Raw genomic sequence first — 16,502 nt, forward strand, 5'->3', positions numbered from 1 at the left:
TATTTCTTCCTTTTTTTGTCCAGTTACTTCCTTGCACATAATATATACACAATAGATATTTCTTAAGATTATAAAATTAAAATTGGAAGAGATATTAGATATCTTAATTTTACAGATGAGGAAATAGGGATTGAGAGACATTAAACAACTTTTCTATGGTCACACAACTAATAGGTGTCTCAAGTGAGATTAGAACTCTGACCTTCCTGACTCTAAGACCTATACTCTCTCCATTGTGCTATTTAGCTGCCTCATATTAATTTAATATTTTGGAATTTCACATACAATTTTCTAAACAAATATGAATTAAATTGAATAAGGAGCTTTAAAATTGTTTGTCTGAATATGCAAGATTCTCCCATGACAGCCACTCAGGTGTTTACCTCATAAGCCTATGATTTGTATGACTTCCTGTAGCATCAGCGTCCTGCCTCCATCTTTCTCAAAGTAGGGATTTCTCTGAAGAAGAATTTAAAAAGTTTCCCAGGTTGTACATTACATAATCTTAAGTCAGTGTAGTGATAATTAATAAAGTGTCAGACCAGATAATTGCAGGAGCTGTAAAAGATACTAAAGTGTTGTTACAGAGGGACAAACACACCTGTGAAAGTGTGAAGTTAATGTACACTAGGAACATCACATGGAGAAATATGGGGGAGAGGTGAGATTTCCTTAATATTATCCAAATTTAGCTCTGTGCTAACTTTAACTGGTGAGAAAAAGCAGGATTGAGGAAGAAGAGCCTTCTCTTGAATTTCATGTTGAAGATTATTTCTTTGTGACCTTGGGGAAAGTACAAATTCTTAGGCATTCAAGTCTTCTCTTCCTTAGAGCAGGAGTATTAAATTGCCCTCAAATCTGGAATCTCCATAACTGAACCTGTGGATGCTCTTAATACAAACAGTTCTTTAAGCGAATATATGTCCTTCGCTTCTACTACTTCACTAGGGGATCATTTCCTTACTAACTTATGAGAGCTTTACTAATTTTTTTTCTTCTCAGTAACTTGAGGAATTAATATAAAGTGGAAAAATGCTAAAAGTAGAATATAGGACCCAACTTCAAGTTGTAGTTCTACCACTTGTCACCATGAACAAGTCACTGAACTTTTCTGGGCCTTAATTTCCATATCTGTCAAATGAGGCATTTGTACTAATTAAGCTGTATGTTCCCATTTAGCTGTGAATCCCTGACCCTATGAATCTGTAAATTTCTTCTATCTCTACCCCTCCTTCATTTGTCTATCCTTTGAAATTATAATTTTTCACATGTATTTATTTTATTTGCCATGCTGCCAACTGGTGGCTACATGCTGTAATATAGGATTTTAGCATTGCCATGTTGGCTTAGGGCAAACTTGTCAGTTGCCCTGGATGGAATGTTGAAGAGGGCATGAGACACTTGGCAGATACCAACTGGCCGTTGAACTGAGAGTATAAAAAGCCCTGAAAACTCAGAGCTGGGTTCTTCCCTGACCTGACTTTGATGTGTCCACTCATCTAGCCCTTCCCTGGGCCTGGGTGGCAGGTGCAAAGGGTGGTGGGATTAAATAGAGTGGAGGGAGTGAGAACATGGGAAATTAGAATTAGGACCCAAACAAGTCACTAGAGCAACACAATATTATTATTTATCATCATCTAAAAGATTAGACAATAGATCAGCTCATTTCCCTAACCAGAGACCACTTCACTCTGGCTGAGGGCTGCCTGCCCTCCATCTGCCTAGATCTTCCAAGGACCTTCTACCAGCTTTAGCTAGATAATCCATAACAACATATTTTATATTTCCTAACCCTCTTACCATTGCCTTGTTCCTTCCCCAGTTACCAATAAATCCCATAGCCTTAACCAGTGAATCCTGTGGTTATTTCCCTACCATCAAAGGCTAGGAGAACAGGCAACAGAATAGGGATTCTGAGCAGTTAGGGCTGGAACAAGCTCCATAGCTGAGGGCAGTAAGCTCTACATCCACTTCCTGCCAGACTGCCATTAGCCAATAAGAGGTTGTTTCCTCAGCAGGGTGGGGCCAGTTACCTGATATCTTAAAGGAGCCTTGTGGCTAGCAGTGAGGTTTCACTGGGCACTCAGTTCTCAGGGTCTGGATCCTTGTACTTCCATAAAAAAAGCTTCAGGCCCAACAAAGGTTGCTCACTCCATCCTAACAACCAACACTATCCTCCTGCAAGCCTGATACTAACTCTAGGCCCCTGTTAACCTTCCCATCATTACAATGCAAGCAATGTAGTTTTACTTGGGTTATATATCCAAAGCATTAACAATGATCTTGATCCTTTTTCCTAATTAAACCAGATATGTGATTCATGTGATAAAAAAATCATAGTTTTGATATTTTATGTGTTCTCACTGTTTGGATTCTTTTAGTCAACTCCTTATCAAGGACTTGGCTGCCATTATTATTTTATGAGATTTGTAGTCCCTTTATTTGCAACACATCAACTTTCATAAGTGATTGGATTTGGAAATTTTTATGTTTTCTTTCTTCACTTCTGGTGATTTTTCTCCTGTATTCAGGGAATAAAGGGGAGCTAATATTCTAAGCTTTGATTTCATTCAATCTTATATACTGTTAGCTCTATCCATAATATGAAAGGGAAAAAATACACTTGGGTACTTAGTTATCTTCTCTCTATACAATGTCATAGGGGACATGTTTTATTTTCTTTTTAAACATATTATTTGTAAAAAAATATATTTGTTGTATCTCTTTTCAGATATGAAACAGATAATATAGTTATCTCTGTTTTAAACAAATATATTTCCTCAAGGCAACCATAGTTTTTTTGTGATTAGATCTCTCAAATTCCTTCTGATATCGGTAGCATTTATTGACTAAATTGCAAAGATAATTTCATCCAGGTACAATAAAATGTTTGTTTATTTTTTAAAACCATCAGCCAACATCAGTTATATTATGCATTTTCTATTTTGCTTTGATTTTTATCAGACATTTTACAACTTTTATAGAAAGCTTTTCTCCTGCAAACTTATTAGACAAAATTTTATTTTCAAAAAGCTTGAAACCATACCATTCCACCTGGGTCAATCTTTAACTCAATACAATACCTGATAACCCCCCAATAAAATTTTATTAATTAATTGCAAAGAATCTTTTACTTTTCTCTGATTATTTAAAATATTAAATGGTCACAAAAATATATTAGGTTAATCAAATACTTACTCTGAAGACATAAATATAATTATGAGATAATCTCTGCCTACCAGGAAATTACAATTTGGGGGATGGTAAACTACAAGGAAGTTGATGTGGTAGGGAATTTTAAGAATTTTCTCATTACTGTGATTTACATAGCACTTTAATAATTGCAAAATTCTGAACATGTGAACTCATTATTTCCTCAGTATACACTTATGAACTAGGTTTACTTATCATCTTACTTTTACAGATGAGGAAACTAAGACTAAGAAAATAAGTTACTTGGTCAGCATTACAAAGCTTTTAAGTGTCTGAGAAAGAGATTTTAATTCTAATTTTTCTGACTCTAAGTTTATTATTCTTATCTGCTACAACACCTACCTTGTGGAGAGGCAGAGAAAATACAGACAGAGTCAGAGAGACAGGCAGAGATAGAAAAAAAGAGACTGAGATAGAATAAAAACAAGGAAACTAAGATAGAATATCAGTTGATTTCTTATAGATATTAATACATGCAAATTCTAACCAATATTTCATTTTGGCAAACAGTTTACATTCTATCATTTTTTTAGGTAACCTTCAAAGCATCAAGACACTCTGTTTCACCAGACTTAAGATTTGTTCTTCTGGCTTATGATGTGAAACAGGTAAGGCAATTTTCTTTTCTAGTCATATCATATTTTTATTTGTAAAGAGTTGACAGTTGAGAGCCAAACGAACAAGGGTTGTTTTGTAGTAAAGAAGTGATGTGGCTGTATGTGAATTTCCTTCCAGTCATATAGTCAATGGTGAATTTGTCAGTAGAAACTAGGAAAGAGAGACATTGCACATTTTTAGGGAAGAGGAAATGGTTTGAACAAAAGAAGTTGTAGGTGAGTTGGTAAGGGAAATTACTAGAATATACTGTAGGTATAAGATAAAGAAGTATGAGGAAAGAAAAAAAGTGGCTAAACACAACTCCAAAGTAATGGTTTTGATGACAATGTAAAATTTCATTGTCAAAAGGTATTAATCAAATGCACTAAATTATTTGGGATGTTGAATAAGAAAAGAAAGTAGTACAATAAATGAATTTGTGTATAACTGTGCTTATTTAATTAAAATGTATTAAGTAATAAGAACAGTAAAATATCACATTGTGCACTAATTTTGCTCTCTTCCCTAAAGTGATTGTGTGAGTCTTAGTTGTCAGTTGAGGTCTGTGGGAAGGTTTGAAGCTTGTTGGGAGTACTCTGGTAAAGACAGTTGGGAGGGGCCCAATTGCTCAGAATTTTACCAGGCTGACAGTGTGGAATTCTGAGGGTGACTGCTGGAGGAGCTGCCAATCAAACCTGCAGCTTAGTGGAATCTTAGCTGAGTTTTTTTTCTTTTTTTTTTCCCTGGGCAGATACTTTGTAATCTCAAGGTGCATAGAAACTTTACTGAACCACTGTTGTATAAGATATTGTTTCCAGGGTATTCTTGATATATTGCTAAAATGTTTATGTGGATTCTAGAGGCTATATATGCCATTTTTTTGTTAGTGTTATATTTTTTTCCTAGTGATCATCCCAGGGTATTCTTAAGATGTTTTGTTTGGAAAGCCATTACACTGATTATGCAAATTACTTTAAAAAGGGTGTGTTCTTACATACCTATAATAGCATTGATGGTTTTTGATGTCTTTACAAATTTAAGTGAGTTTTACTGGCTATCTTTTATAAGTTCAAAGTCATTGTTTGTATGGTATTTATAGACCCTGAATTGAAGCAAATGGTTTTATTACTGCAAGCTAAATGGGATAAAATAGAGCAATGTTATTGTAATCTTCTTACTCATGGCAATGTTAATGCAAGTGGTCAGCAAGCAGATGGGGGTGCTGAAACATCCAAAAAACCCTCTGGGCTTGATAGGGAAATGGAGCCATTAAAAAATAAAGCCACTTCATTGTTTCCTTTGCATGATTTGGCCTATTTAACATCAGATATAGGAGTGGTGCATTTAAGAAAACAGGAGCAATTTTCATCAATTGATTTGGATTCTATTAAATGGAGAACACCTCATTTTTTCATTTAGCCTAATGAAATAATTAAGGAATTTAGGCATGCAATTAAAATTTTTGATTCAGATTTTGCAGATTTTTCTTTCTTAATGGAAAAATTACTTACTAGGAGGGAAAGAGAGCAGTTCATAGAGGAGACTGACAAAAAAGTGTCTTTAACCCCATGGCCTGCTAATTTCTAAGAATTTGAATTTAATTTGGTTGAGAATTATAGATATTTAAGCCAAGCAAGGGAATCTCTTCTAGAGACGTTGAAAGCCAATTCAAAAATACCTGACTCCTGGTTAAAATTTGAGAGGACAAGACAGCAGATTGGGGAGTCACCTGCAACATTTTTAGATAAATTAATCGATGAGGCCGAAATTCAATTGGGATTAGATGTTTTATCTGAGGAAACTATTGCTCATATTAGTAGATTATTTGTTAGGAATTCATGCAGTGTGGTAAAAAAAATTAAGACCAATTGCCCTGATTGGGAAACATTGAGTTTGGAAGATCTAAAAAGGAAAGCTTGCTATGTCTACCTAGAAGATAAAGATAAACATTTAGATGATAAAGATGAGATAATAGCAAATTTTAAAAATGAGTTGCAAGAAGCTAATAGGAAAATCAAGGACAATGAAATTAAAGAGATAAAGGCAGTAGCTGCTTTAAGATCTGTGCAGCCTAAAACACAGTTTGTGCCTAGACAGCGAAGAGCAGAGGCTATAAACTGTTACTTATACAACTGCTTGGGACATATTTTTAGATACTGTCAGTTTAGGGGACAATTCTCTAGACAACTTAATAGAAACAATGAGTTTAGTAATGGCTGAAGACAAAATTTCTTTTGGATGGCAAAATAATAATAATAATGGAAACAGATATTATTCATATCAAGGGCAGGATAATTCCAACGGTTGTCCAAATGCTTGTTGTCAGGGAATCCAAGCTCCAGACTTGAAAACTATTATGCAGGATTGGTTAAAATCATGAGCAGGCCTAGTTGGATCTGGTTTCCAGAAGGGGGAATCAGAACAAAGGTGCATGTTCATCATGAAGGTGTGCCAGCAGTTCTCCAGTATTGGGTAAATCATTTTAAAATGGGTTTATGGCTAAAGATAATGCATGTGATGGGGATAATGTCAATGACTCAGTGAATACTATCATTAAAACAAATGAAATATAATTAATTTTAATGAATGTGGGGAACAAGAAAATTTTGATGTAATATTGTCTGAAAATTCTAAAAATTATGTAATGATGGAAAACAATGGAGAATGTAAAGTGGATAAAGAAAATATGATTGTATGTGTGAACAATGGAACTAATGTAGAAGTTGAGGTGACCAATGAGAGTAGTGTTAAATCTGGGGGATGTGATACAGATGTAAAGTCCTAGCAAAGTCATGCAGTTCAAGCAGATGTCTGTTTGGATAGCTAGGAGGTGACTGAGCTTTGCATTGATGTCAAAAGTACATGTCAAGATTATAGAATGCTGTTTTTTCCCTCTAAGTCAAATTATAACATATAGTATTTTTTTTCTCCCAAAACATTTATTTTTTTACACCATGAGTACCATTACATAGTCAAGTGAGATCCAGTTCTTGGTTCAATTTCTAATTTGAAGCACAGTGGTAGTATGAGTTAGGATATTTCATTTAACCTTGAAGTTGGATCAGAAGCACTGAAAAATTATGTTGTGTTTGAGAGCTAAAGGGATGGGTTTAAACATCTGTTTGATTTTCTCTCCTGTAAAATGAAGAGACTGGACTCTGTGATCTCTAAGGTACTAACCAGAATTAAATCTCTGATCCCATAATCCATCAGTACCTCCAGACAATATTTTAACTACAACTGCAAAAAGAGTGTCTGATCATCATTGGAGGAGGTAATTTCCAAATTTTGATTAACCTCCTTGATTAAATAACAAATCTGCAAAAGAACAAAAAAATATAGGAACTGGTATTTGTTTATGAGAAACAGATTCCAACTAGAAATTCCTCTCATTAATTATAAAGGGCACCAAATGAAATAATGGCTGTTAAAGGCTTTGAATACTTATAAAGCACTGTATGAGTATCAATTGTAGTTGATACTATAAAATGGCTTCACATTGCCAGTTTGGGAAATGTAAATTATGTTATAAGAAGAGTCTCACATTTCTACTTTGGGAAATGCATGAAGATGTCCTGAGTCACTAATATTGTTTTCTTGTCTTTGTCTTTTCTCCTTTAAACTCTGGTATTTTCTTCCATCTTTCAGCTACTTTTTCCAAATACTACAGGCATACTGCATCATAGGAGGCAATAGAATAGTTGAATCAGTGAGTTTCCTAACATTACAGAGCAGGACAAAAAAAGTATTAGGTGCTCTTCATTGGAACAAATTTCCTATGGATGTCTAAATGACTAAATCCTGCCTCAGAACCTATTATGCTTTTAGATTTTTAAAGTTTCATCTTTTACTTGTATATGACCAATTGGCCTCTAATCTAATCAGGTGATATTATGATTTCTTCCTCTGGTTCCATGGTAATGCTTAACACTACATATAACTTTTAGTTCTCTTCCTTATTATTGGATAATTGCCTGCATCTTAATATACAATGCTCTCTACACCTTGCCATACCATGTCATACTCCTGCCCTCTTTACCTATCACATTTCTTTTGAATAAATGTCACATTTTGCAGTTACATTTTAATTATAATCTTCAGCTTATGAAGTCTTAGTAATACTTTGTCATAAATTTGTCTTTAAATTATTAGTATGTGTACTCAATTTTGTTTATTTTAGGATTGCTGAAGCTCTTTGTGCATTCTTATGTAGAAAACAAAATATATGGTTTTAACTGCATGCTTCCTTCTTTGGTTTTTATCTCATTTCATTTCTGAGCAGCTTTATTACTGTCATTAATGTACAGCTCTGAGAAAATTTAGAGTTCATTTAGTACACACCTTTCAAAATTCCTAACAGATTCAACACATCTTCTTCCAAGTATTTTTCTTTGTTTTTACATCAAAGACTTTTAAAAAATTAATTCTCTCCATTAAGTTAGAAAGTGACAAGTTCAATAGCATACTGGAAGAGTATAACATAAAGTATTTAATTAAGTCATATTCTATGGATATGTTAAAGGATCTGTTTAATAAAATAAGGGCATGAAAATTGAATGAGAGGGCTTGTTCTATTATTCTTTTTCAGTAGTTTCTATTTAATTAGCCAGACAAACAGAAACACATCATGTGATTTTATGAAGTCAGGCTGAATATTCTATAATTGATTTACATAGTGGGTTTTATTCTTTCTATATTTCCCTTTGTATATAAGTATACAACTTTGTAATATACTCAAATCATACATAGACATGTTGAATATCTTTTTTCCTTTTTTAATTATTTAAAAATATTTTTTCATGTTTACATGATTCATTTTCTTTCTCTTCCCTCTTCCACCCTCCAGTCCAGAGCTGACAAGCAATTCTACTGGGTTGTACAAGTGTTATCACTTGATACCTATTTCCATGTTATTAATTTTTGCTATCGAGTGATCTTTTAAAGCCTAAACCTCAAATCACATTCCCATATATACATGTGATAAGTGATGTCATATGTCTTTCTTTTGCATTTCTACCCATAGTTCATTCTCTCAATGTGGTTACCTGAATATCTTTTTAAAATGAGTTTGTAAAATATCAGTTGTGACTCTATACCAACTGATAAATGTAAATTTGCTGTTTGAAATGTTTCACTGAATTAAATGAGCCATTATGGAATTGAAGAGTTAATGTGTCTTAGTACTAACTGGAAAAAACAGAACTCAAACATGTTTACAATTTTTATGAATTTTACACTTCAGCAATTTTATACTTAAAATATCTTATTAGTCATAGTGATTTGAATTTCTTCATATTTTATCAAGTAAGGGAAAAACTTCTGTGATCAAGGAGAACTCAGTTGCCAATAGTCTTATCTCTTGTTTTTAGCCCTTTCATGATCCTTATCTATATTTATGTAATTATAGTTTAGGCATGGAAAAATTATAAAATGTGTTCTGAGATGTGTTCCCAAATTTACAAGCTATTTTATTATGTCAAATGATGCCTTGATAAAATCCATGCACCACTGGAAATGTCTGGCTGATTAATTCAATATAAAAGATATAAATTATAAATTTTGAAATTTAGTCTCATCTATATGTCTAGATCTCAGGTGAATTTTGTTATAAGGGGATTTTAGGATGTAATAAGGGAATCTTGCAGGGATGTAATAAGGGACTGAAGCTAAGGTAATAGGGGCTTAGGCTATAGGTAGTAGCTGGTTGGAATAGGGAATAAGACAAGGCTAGGGATCCAAGGCTGGAGGTAATCAAGGGAATAGACTAGGCAATAGGGAAATTAAGGCAATATGGTGGATGAGGAAGATACAATGATGAAGGTTGGTAGTTGAGGTGGTAGGAGAAATAAGGGAATGTCTGAGTTTAGGAAATATAACACTGAGGTACCAAGGGTTGCAAGGGAGAGGATAAGTTAATCTAAGGCAGGCAATAGCAGCAGGGAAACACAGACTGGATACTCAGGTTAAAGACAAAACACTGAAGGGAAATAGACTGAGCCCTTCAAGTAAAAGGACACTTTACAGAGCCAGGTTAGAGCCAGCTAAGAACTGCTTGAAATTGACTTGAGGCTTCTATTCAATTTCACAGGAATGGACTAGAAGGAAGTATTGAAGTTACACTTCCTCCCAAAATGGATACCTTCAGCTTCCCTCAAATTCCAGAGAGTATGTTATTCCTCTCTCTCCTCCTCCCTCTCTTATTAATCAACTAATGAAGTAGCCAAAAGGTTTTGATTAAAGAAAAATGGGGTTTATTGTCTTCTAGGGTAGATTGGGAATGGGTAGAGGATACAAGGTAGCCCTAACAGCCCCTTAGAGAAACTTCAGGTGGGGGAAGGGAGGCAGGACGTGAGACTGAGAAAGGACCTACTTTAACTCAGCTCTCAGATGGTTTTGAAATCAATGGGCTTAGGAAAGTTGGATACAATGATTCAATAAGGTAAATTTGTAACAAGGGTAAGCCCTATTTGACTAAACTATCACAGATTTGAACTAACTCTCAGATCTATTCTCCTTTCCAAATTTCTCAGACATTCAGGTAGAGAAAATGAAGGTGGGAATAAGGTAGGGTAGTGAGATTCAAAGGAATTAGCTAAATCAACAATTTTAAAAGAAAAGCTGCAAAATATAGGCCAGGTTTCAATCTAAAGAAGGAGCTCAGATAGACCCTGGTTCTCTCCACGAGTTCCTAGGACCAACTGTCCTCTTCCCAAGATTCTAAACCACTTAACTGACAGAAGAATTCTGCAAAGCAGTTGTGCCCCCTCTCTGCACCACAATTTAGAACTTCTTCATTTTCATGATGATAAACATACATATGAACTTTTCTACTTTACCAGCTTCAATGTGTACTCTCTCTCCTTATAAACATGCACATGTATATAATCCTTCATGTACACATTAGTAAACTGTAATGAAACAAAGATAATTGAAGAAAATGTGATTAAAAACCATTAATTAATTGATCTTTAAATGGTAGGCAAAATCACCAATGTAATTTTTTTTCCCAAATGTTAGTCATTTGTTGGATATTAGCAGCATATTTAAAGTAGAATTTTCGATGAATAATTTATATTCATAATTTATCTATGAGTTAAATCTTAAATCTGTTTATTCTTAATATTTGTTATCCCTTTGGTCATTCAATCATGTCTGACTTTTAATAACTGACTCATTGACCATAGAACACCAGAACTTTCTATCCTCCACTATATCTTGAAATCTGTTCAAGTTCATGTTCATTGTTTTCATGACATTATCTATCTTATTGTCTGCCATCCCCTTTTCCTTTAATTTTGCCAAATATCAGGGTTATAATATGCTTTATTTTTATTATGTGGCTAACATTTTTAAACTTCAGATTTAGTCTTTGACCACTCAGATATAGATATAGATATAGATATAGATATAGATAGATAGATTTCTAAATAAATATATGTATATATATGTATATATATATATATATACCAATATATTGTTTCTATGTATATATGCATACTGTAATATGCATGACCTTAAGTGGGATGAACTGCCTCACAGAATTCCACAGTACTCCCCAGAACTGCAGGAGAGGGGGCAGTTGAGGCAGTTAAGAATGTGGGTATAAAAGCAGGACACCCAGCTTGGCAAAGACTCACTCTCTGGGGAGCTGGGTGTTTTAAGAGGGGTAGGATTTTACTTCTCAGGTAGATCAGCTCTGACCTCAGGGAGCAGGGTGATTCTTTGCTGTTTTACTCCATACAAACCAAACCAGGCTGTGAGCACTGTGAAAATACCTATATGCAGTATCCCAGCTAATCTCTGAACAACATAGTTCTATAATCAAGATTACCTTCACCATCTTAACTAGATAACATTAGATTCAAGAGAAAGTTTAGTTGTGAGGGAGTTAGGGGAATAAGTTTATCCCAAGCATTCCCCTCTGGGGGATTGTTATTTCTGTCAATGTCCTGAAGATACTAGATAGTTTTACGTTACCATTTATTCTATTTTTTTTATCCCTCTGTCCCTGTTTTCCTGAATTAAAAATCCTTCCCCTTGTTAAATTTGTGGATTGTGTGAAGTTAATATTTATAGGCTTTACCAACTTCATCCATACATTACCAAAGCAAATCTTCATCCAGGCAAGCTCTAAGCATAGCTGTGATCCTGAGGGAAAGGCAGCAGTTTGAAGTCATCCTGAGTGCTTTAGTTACCAGAGCTTTGGGAATAATCTTCCTAACATGGAAGCTGCTAATTTCTGTGGGATAATTCCCTATTTGTCAGCCAGTTTTGCCCTGAGAAACCCAAGTTAACATAACCTCCATTCTTGCTTTATAAGGGTTTCTGTTATAACTATTATTCTGGGGAACAACTGCCCAGGAAGGGGAGGAGAAAGAATTCTAATCACTTACTCCCCTACCCCCTGCTATTGCTAGCAGCTTGACATCATTGCCAACTGGACCCATCTTTTCAATATACACACATATATACACTTTTATGTGATTTCCATAATAGTACTTTTACCATATGAAATATTTGGACCCAATAAATTTATAGCAAATGAGTGTCCCTTTGTCTCACTGTTATCTTTAGTATTTAATTTGAAAATGTAGAAAAATGAAAAGGCGTAGCCATAGGTAAGCATATCTGGTTCTATGCAGTCCACTGAGAGATTTTAAGTGTCACAGGAATTTGAGAGGGCCATGGAATCTTATACTGATTTAGTAAAAGGTCTTTAATACTTATGAATTGGTCACTTAAAATTTTTAAGATTATTTTGAGATGAGATGCTGCTTTTGTGGATAATTAATCACTCTTTCTCAATCTCTGTTCCTCCTCTTTAAGGTTAAAGATGTTGGTCAAACTGTTATTCAGTACATGTTAATATACATATTTTTTAATTATTAAAATATGTTATATTGTATACATTTATTAATATTTAAAATATGCCATATATTATGGCAAATATGACAACTATTTTTTCTCTTCTCTTTCCTTTGCAAAAAAATTCTTCAAAGTCCCCACTTCTACCTATCATTTCTTTCCTTCAGTACTCAATTACTTTTCATGATGAAAAACAAACATAAATTGGGAAAACAAAATCCCTGGATCATCTCCAATCTCCACTTTATCCAAAAGCTTCAAACCACATCTTATACTTTTTATTTAATGAGAGGAACTGTGAACAAGAAGATAAATATGTGGATTTCAATTTTATCTCTTTTCACTCTTTTCCTTGTCCATCATCAGGCTTTACCATAGACAGTGGCAAGCTGTTCAGATGCACCTGTTAGCCAGGCCTGGAGCAGCTATAGTCAGAGAATAGTGTAGTAGTCATAATGAGAGTGTGTTACATGCTAGGTAGCAATACTTATTTAACTATCAGTGTTTCAACATCAGAACATAAAGAAGTATTAAGAGTCAGAGTATTTAATAGTATATAACCAGACACATGTGATTGTGGAAAGAGGGAGTCAGGATATGCTAATTTAAGTGCAGAAATTTAAACCATGAAAAGAATTCAAATGATTGGAAAGGTAGATGATTGCCATGAAAATTAAGAAACTTTGATCAAGGTTAAAGCCTTCTTCCTCAATGTTAGAAACTGCATGTATACTTACTGTTGAAATGAAACTTAATCTTAAAGCATGAGGTTTAGTAAAAGTTTTAAAAATTATTTTATATATTCCATGTTAATATAATTTTAATATTCATTTTCTGACATGTTGCAATCAATATTCTCTTCTTACCTCCATTCCTCCTTCCCCAAGATCAGATAATATGATAGAGATTATACATATATTATCTTATATTACATCCCTATGTTTATGATGTTGTAGAATTTATCATTTACAATAGAGAAAATTCATGGAGGAGAGAAAATGAAGAATGGTATGCTTCAATTTGCATTTGGACACTGTACCTTCCATAGGAATGTATATCCTTTTTCATCATGAGTCTCATGCAATTGTTCTGAATCCCTGCCTCATCGATAGTAGTGAAGTCATTCATAGTGAACATCATATATTATTGTTGTTATTGTGTACAGTGTTCTCCTAGTTCTGCTCACTTTGCTTTGCATCACTTCATATGAGTCTTTCCAGGTTTGTTTGTTTTTTTGTGATCACCTTGTTCATCATTTCATATTCATACAGCACTATAGTATTCCATTACAATCATAAAAACAACTTGTTCAGCCATTCTCCAATTGATGGACATCCTTTCAATTTCCAATTCTTTTCCACCACAAAAAGAATTGCTATAGGGACAGATAGATGGTTTAGTGCTTTGAGAGCCAAGCCCAGAGATGGGAACTTCTTGGTTCAAATTTAACCTCAGACACTTCCTAGCTATGTGACCTGGGGCAAGTTAATTAATCTCTATTTCCTAGTCCTTACCACTCTTCTGCCTTGGAACTAATAGACAATATTGATTTTAAATGAGAGGTTTTATTTTTTAAAAGAGCTGCTCCAAATACTTTTGTACAAATAGGTCCTTTCCCCTATCTTCAATCTCTCTTAGATATAAACCTAGTAGTAATATTGCTGGGTCAAATGGCATATAGAGTTTTATGGTGCTGTGGGAAACAAGTTTTGTTGTTGGTCTTGTTTTTTCTTGCTATAAGAAATACGTGGAGGCAAGTTGATACCTGTAACTCTAGCCAAGAGGTCCATTGAGTATTACTATATAATTGTGATTTAAATGATGATAAAGGTTAGAAAAACGTAACAAAACTGTACCTATTATATTTCTTCCACACCGAGACTTAAAAAAATAGGTATTGTTGAAGTATGTTCAACAATATGTTGAAGCAATATTGTTGCCTCTCTCTGGCTGGTATTCTGGAGCTAGTCATATTGGCTGATGAAGGACCATTGTCAGGTCTTTAGTCTGAGCATTTATACCCATAAAATCAGCAAATGAAATGCTACAAATTAGGACTTGATTCATTGTTCTATTGACTAAGATTTTTTTAAAAGTAATAGAAAAACAGTTCATAAGGAATATTAAAGTAAAGTATCTTTCAAAAGTACATTTTCACATATTCCAAACAGTTGTTAAATATTTACTGGCATATGCCAATTTAATTTATCTTCATTTTAAGTGTTCTCATGTTACTGTGCTTCCCTGAATCTTTAAACTATCTTCTACTGCCTCCGACCACTTATCAATATGTGTGCCTTATGCTATTAATTATTTGCCTTATTTGACTTGTGAGGTGAAGTCATAAAGTAACCTTTTGAGAAAGATAACCCTTTTAATAAATATCCCTTTTATGAACATATTCTTCATAACCACTACATTTTCACAATACTGTTTTGTTTTGCTTACTAATGGCTTTCCTCTAATGTTCTGTTTGTTTTGTATATTTAGAATTTTTATGGCACAGTGATTGCACACTGTTGACCTTTGAAATGAATACATGAGGAAATTGTTATACTAAATTTATTTACAATTTATTAGAAGTAAATGCAAATCTTAGGCCAGGAATGAGAAAATAATATTTTTCTGGAGAGCTGAGTTTGTCAGAAGTTTGACCTTTGTATATATAAAATACTATTATACCTTGAAAATTAAAAAGCAATACGCATATCTAAACAAACAAGCAGATGTATGTAAAATAGACTCATACACATATGCATTTATAAATATATGTATATACATATACCACCTATATTTATAATGCATGAACATGTATGTGGGCACATATTAATATATTAATCAATGAAAAGATATGGGTATAGATAAAGATAAAAATTAAAATATTGGACTGAATTATTTTTTTTAAATCATCATATTCTTCTCTTTTTCTCACCTGGCCTTTTAAAAACTTTCATGTGAAAAGAGCTTATACTATTGCATGATGTTAATATGGATTCTGAAAGACTTATTTTAATGTTAATTTGAAGTGAGTTTGTAGGCCCTCTTTTATCAATTGGAACAGTGCCTTTGGATTGCATTCAGTTATATAAAAATATATAGATAATAGGCTAATAAATGCTAGGTAAAATGTTTGGTGAAGACACCATGAAGATGTCTGAAAAGCCTTCACTGTACCATGAAGACCAAATTTGAACTTTGCGGTGCAGTTGATTGAACTATGGGGAGTGGAAATTGAGTTGAATGCAATTTCTTCTAATTATACACTGTTACACCAATAGGAGACTGCCCCCAAATTGGTTTTTTTGTCAATGCGGCTAGTTTTATCCATTTGTTTATCCATTTCTTTTATACCCCAAATTCCTAAATTTTAGAAGTCGTCTATTTTTACAGGTCCAGCGAAGAAAAAGGGCTAACCTATTTTTTTTGCCGGACCTCAGGGGGAATTGTAAAAGTGAAATTTGATTTCCTGACCAACTCAGAAGGTATAATGTGAATCACAATGGTATAGAACTGAATACATATTGAAAAAGATAGATAGACATGATTATATAACACATTAATATATAGCATAAAATTCATGTACTACATATAGATGTGTAATTATATTTTGACAATTGTATATCTATGTCTATATCTATTATAGATTTAACTTATTTATCTGTTTTTCTTCACTCCCACCTTCCACCTCAATCAATAAAAAAATTTCTAAAAGGTAGGTTATGTTTTATTCTTGTCTTTTTTTAATTATTTGGGTAATATGTGAGAGAGATAGTTGATTAAATATAATACAACTGTATGATGCACAATAGACATATATATATATATAT

General features: G+C 33.6%; 1 protein-coding gene across 1 annotated transcript in view; it reads left to right on the top strand.

Annotated features, from left to right (window-relative positions):
* DPP10 (dipeptidyl peptidase like 10) overlaps positions 1-16,502 on the top strand; it is a 963,744-nt gene that overhangs the window by 495,696 nt on the left and 451,546 nt on the right. Inside the window, exon 5 of the mRNA XM_044669137.1 lies at positions 3,747-3,821. Coding sequence (XP_044525072.1) covers positions 3,747-3,821 — 75 coding nt within the window. The remainder of the gene's footprint in view (positions 1-3,746; positions 3,822-16,502) is intronic.

This window comes from Gracilinanus agilis, chromosome 3, assembly GCF_016433145.1.
Source record: "Gracilinanus agilis isolate LMUSP501 chromosome 3, AgileGrace, whole genome shotgun sequence".
In the NCBI taxonomy this organism is placed as follows: Eukaryota; Metazoa; Chordata; class Mammalia; order Didelphimorphia; family Didelphidae; genus Gracilinanus; species Gracilinanus agilis.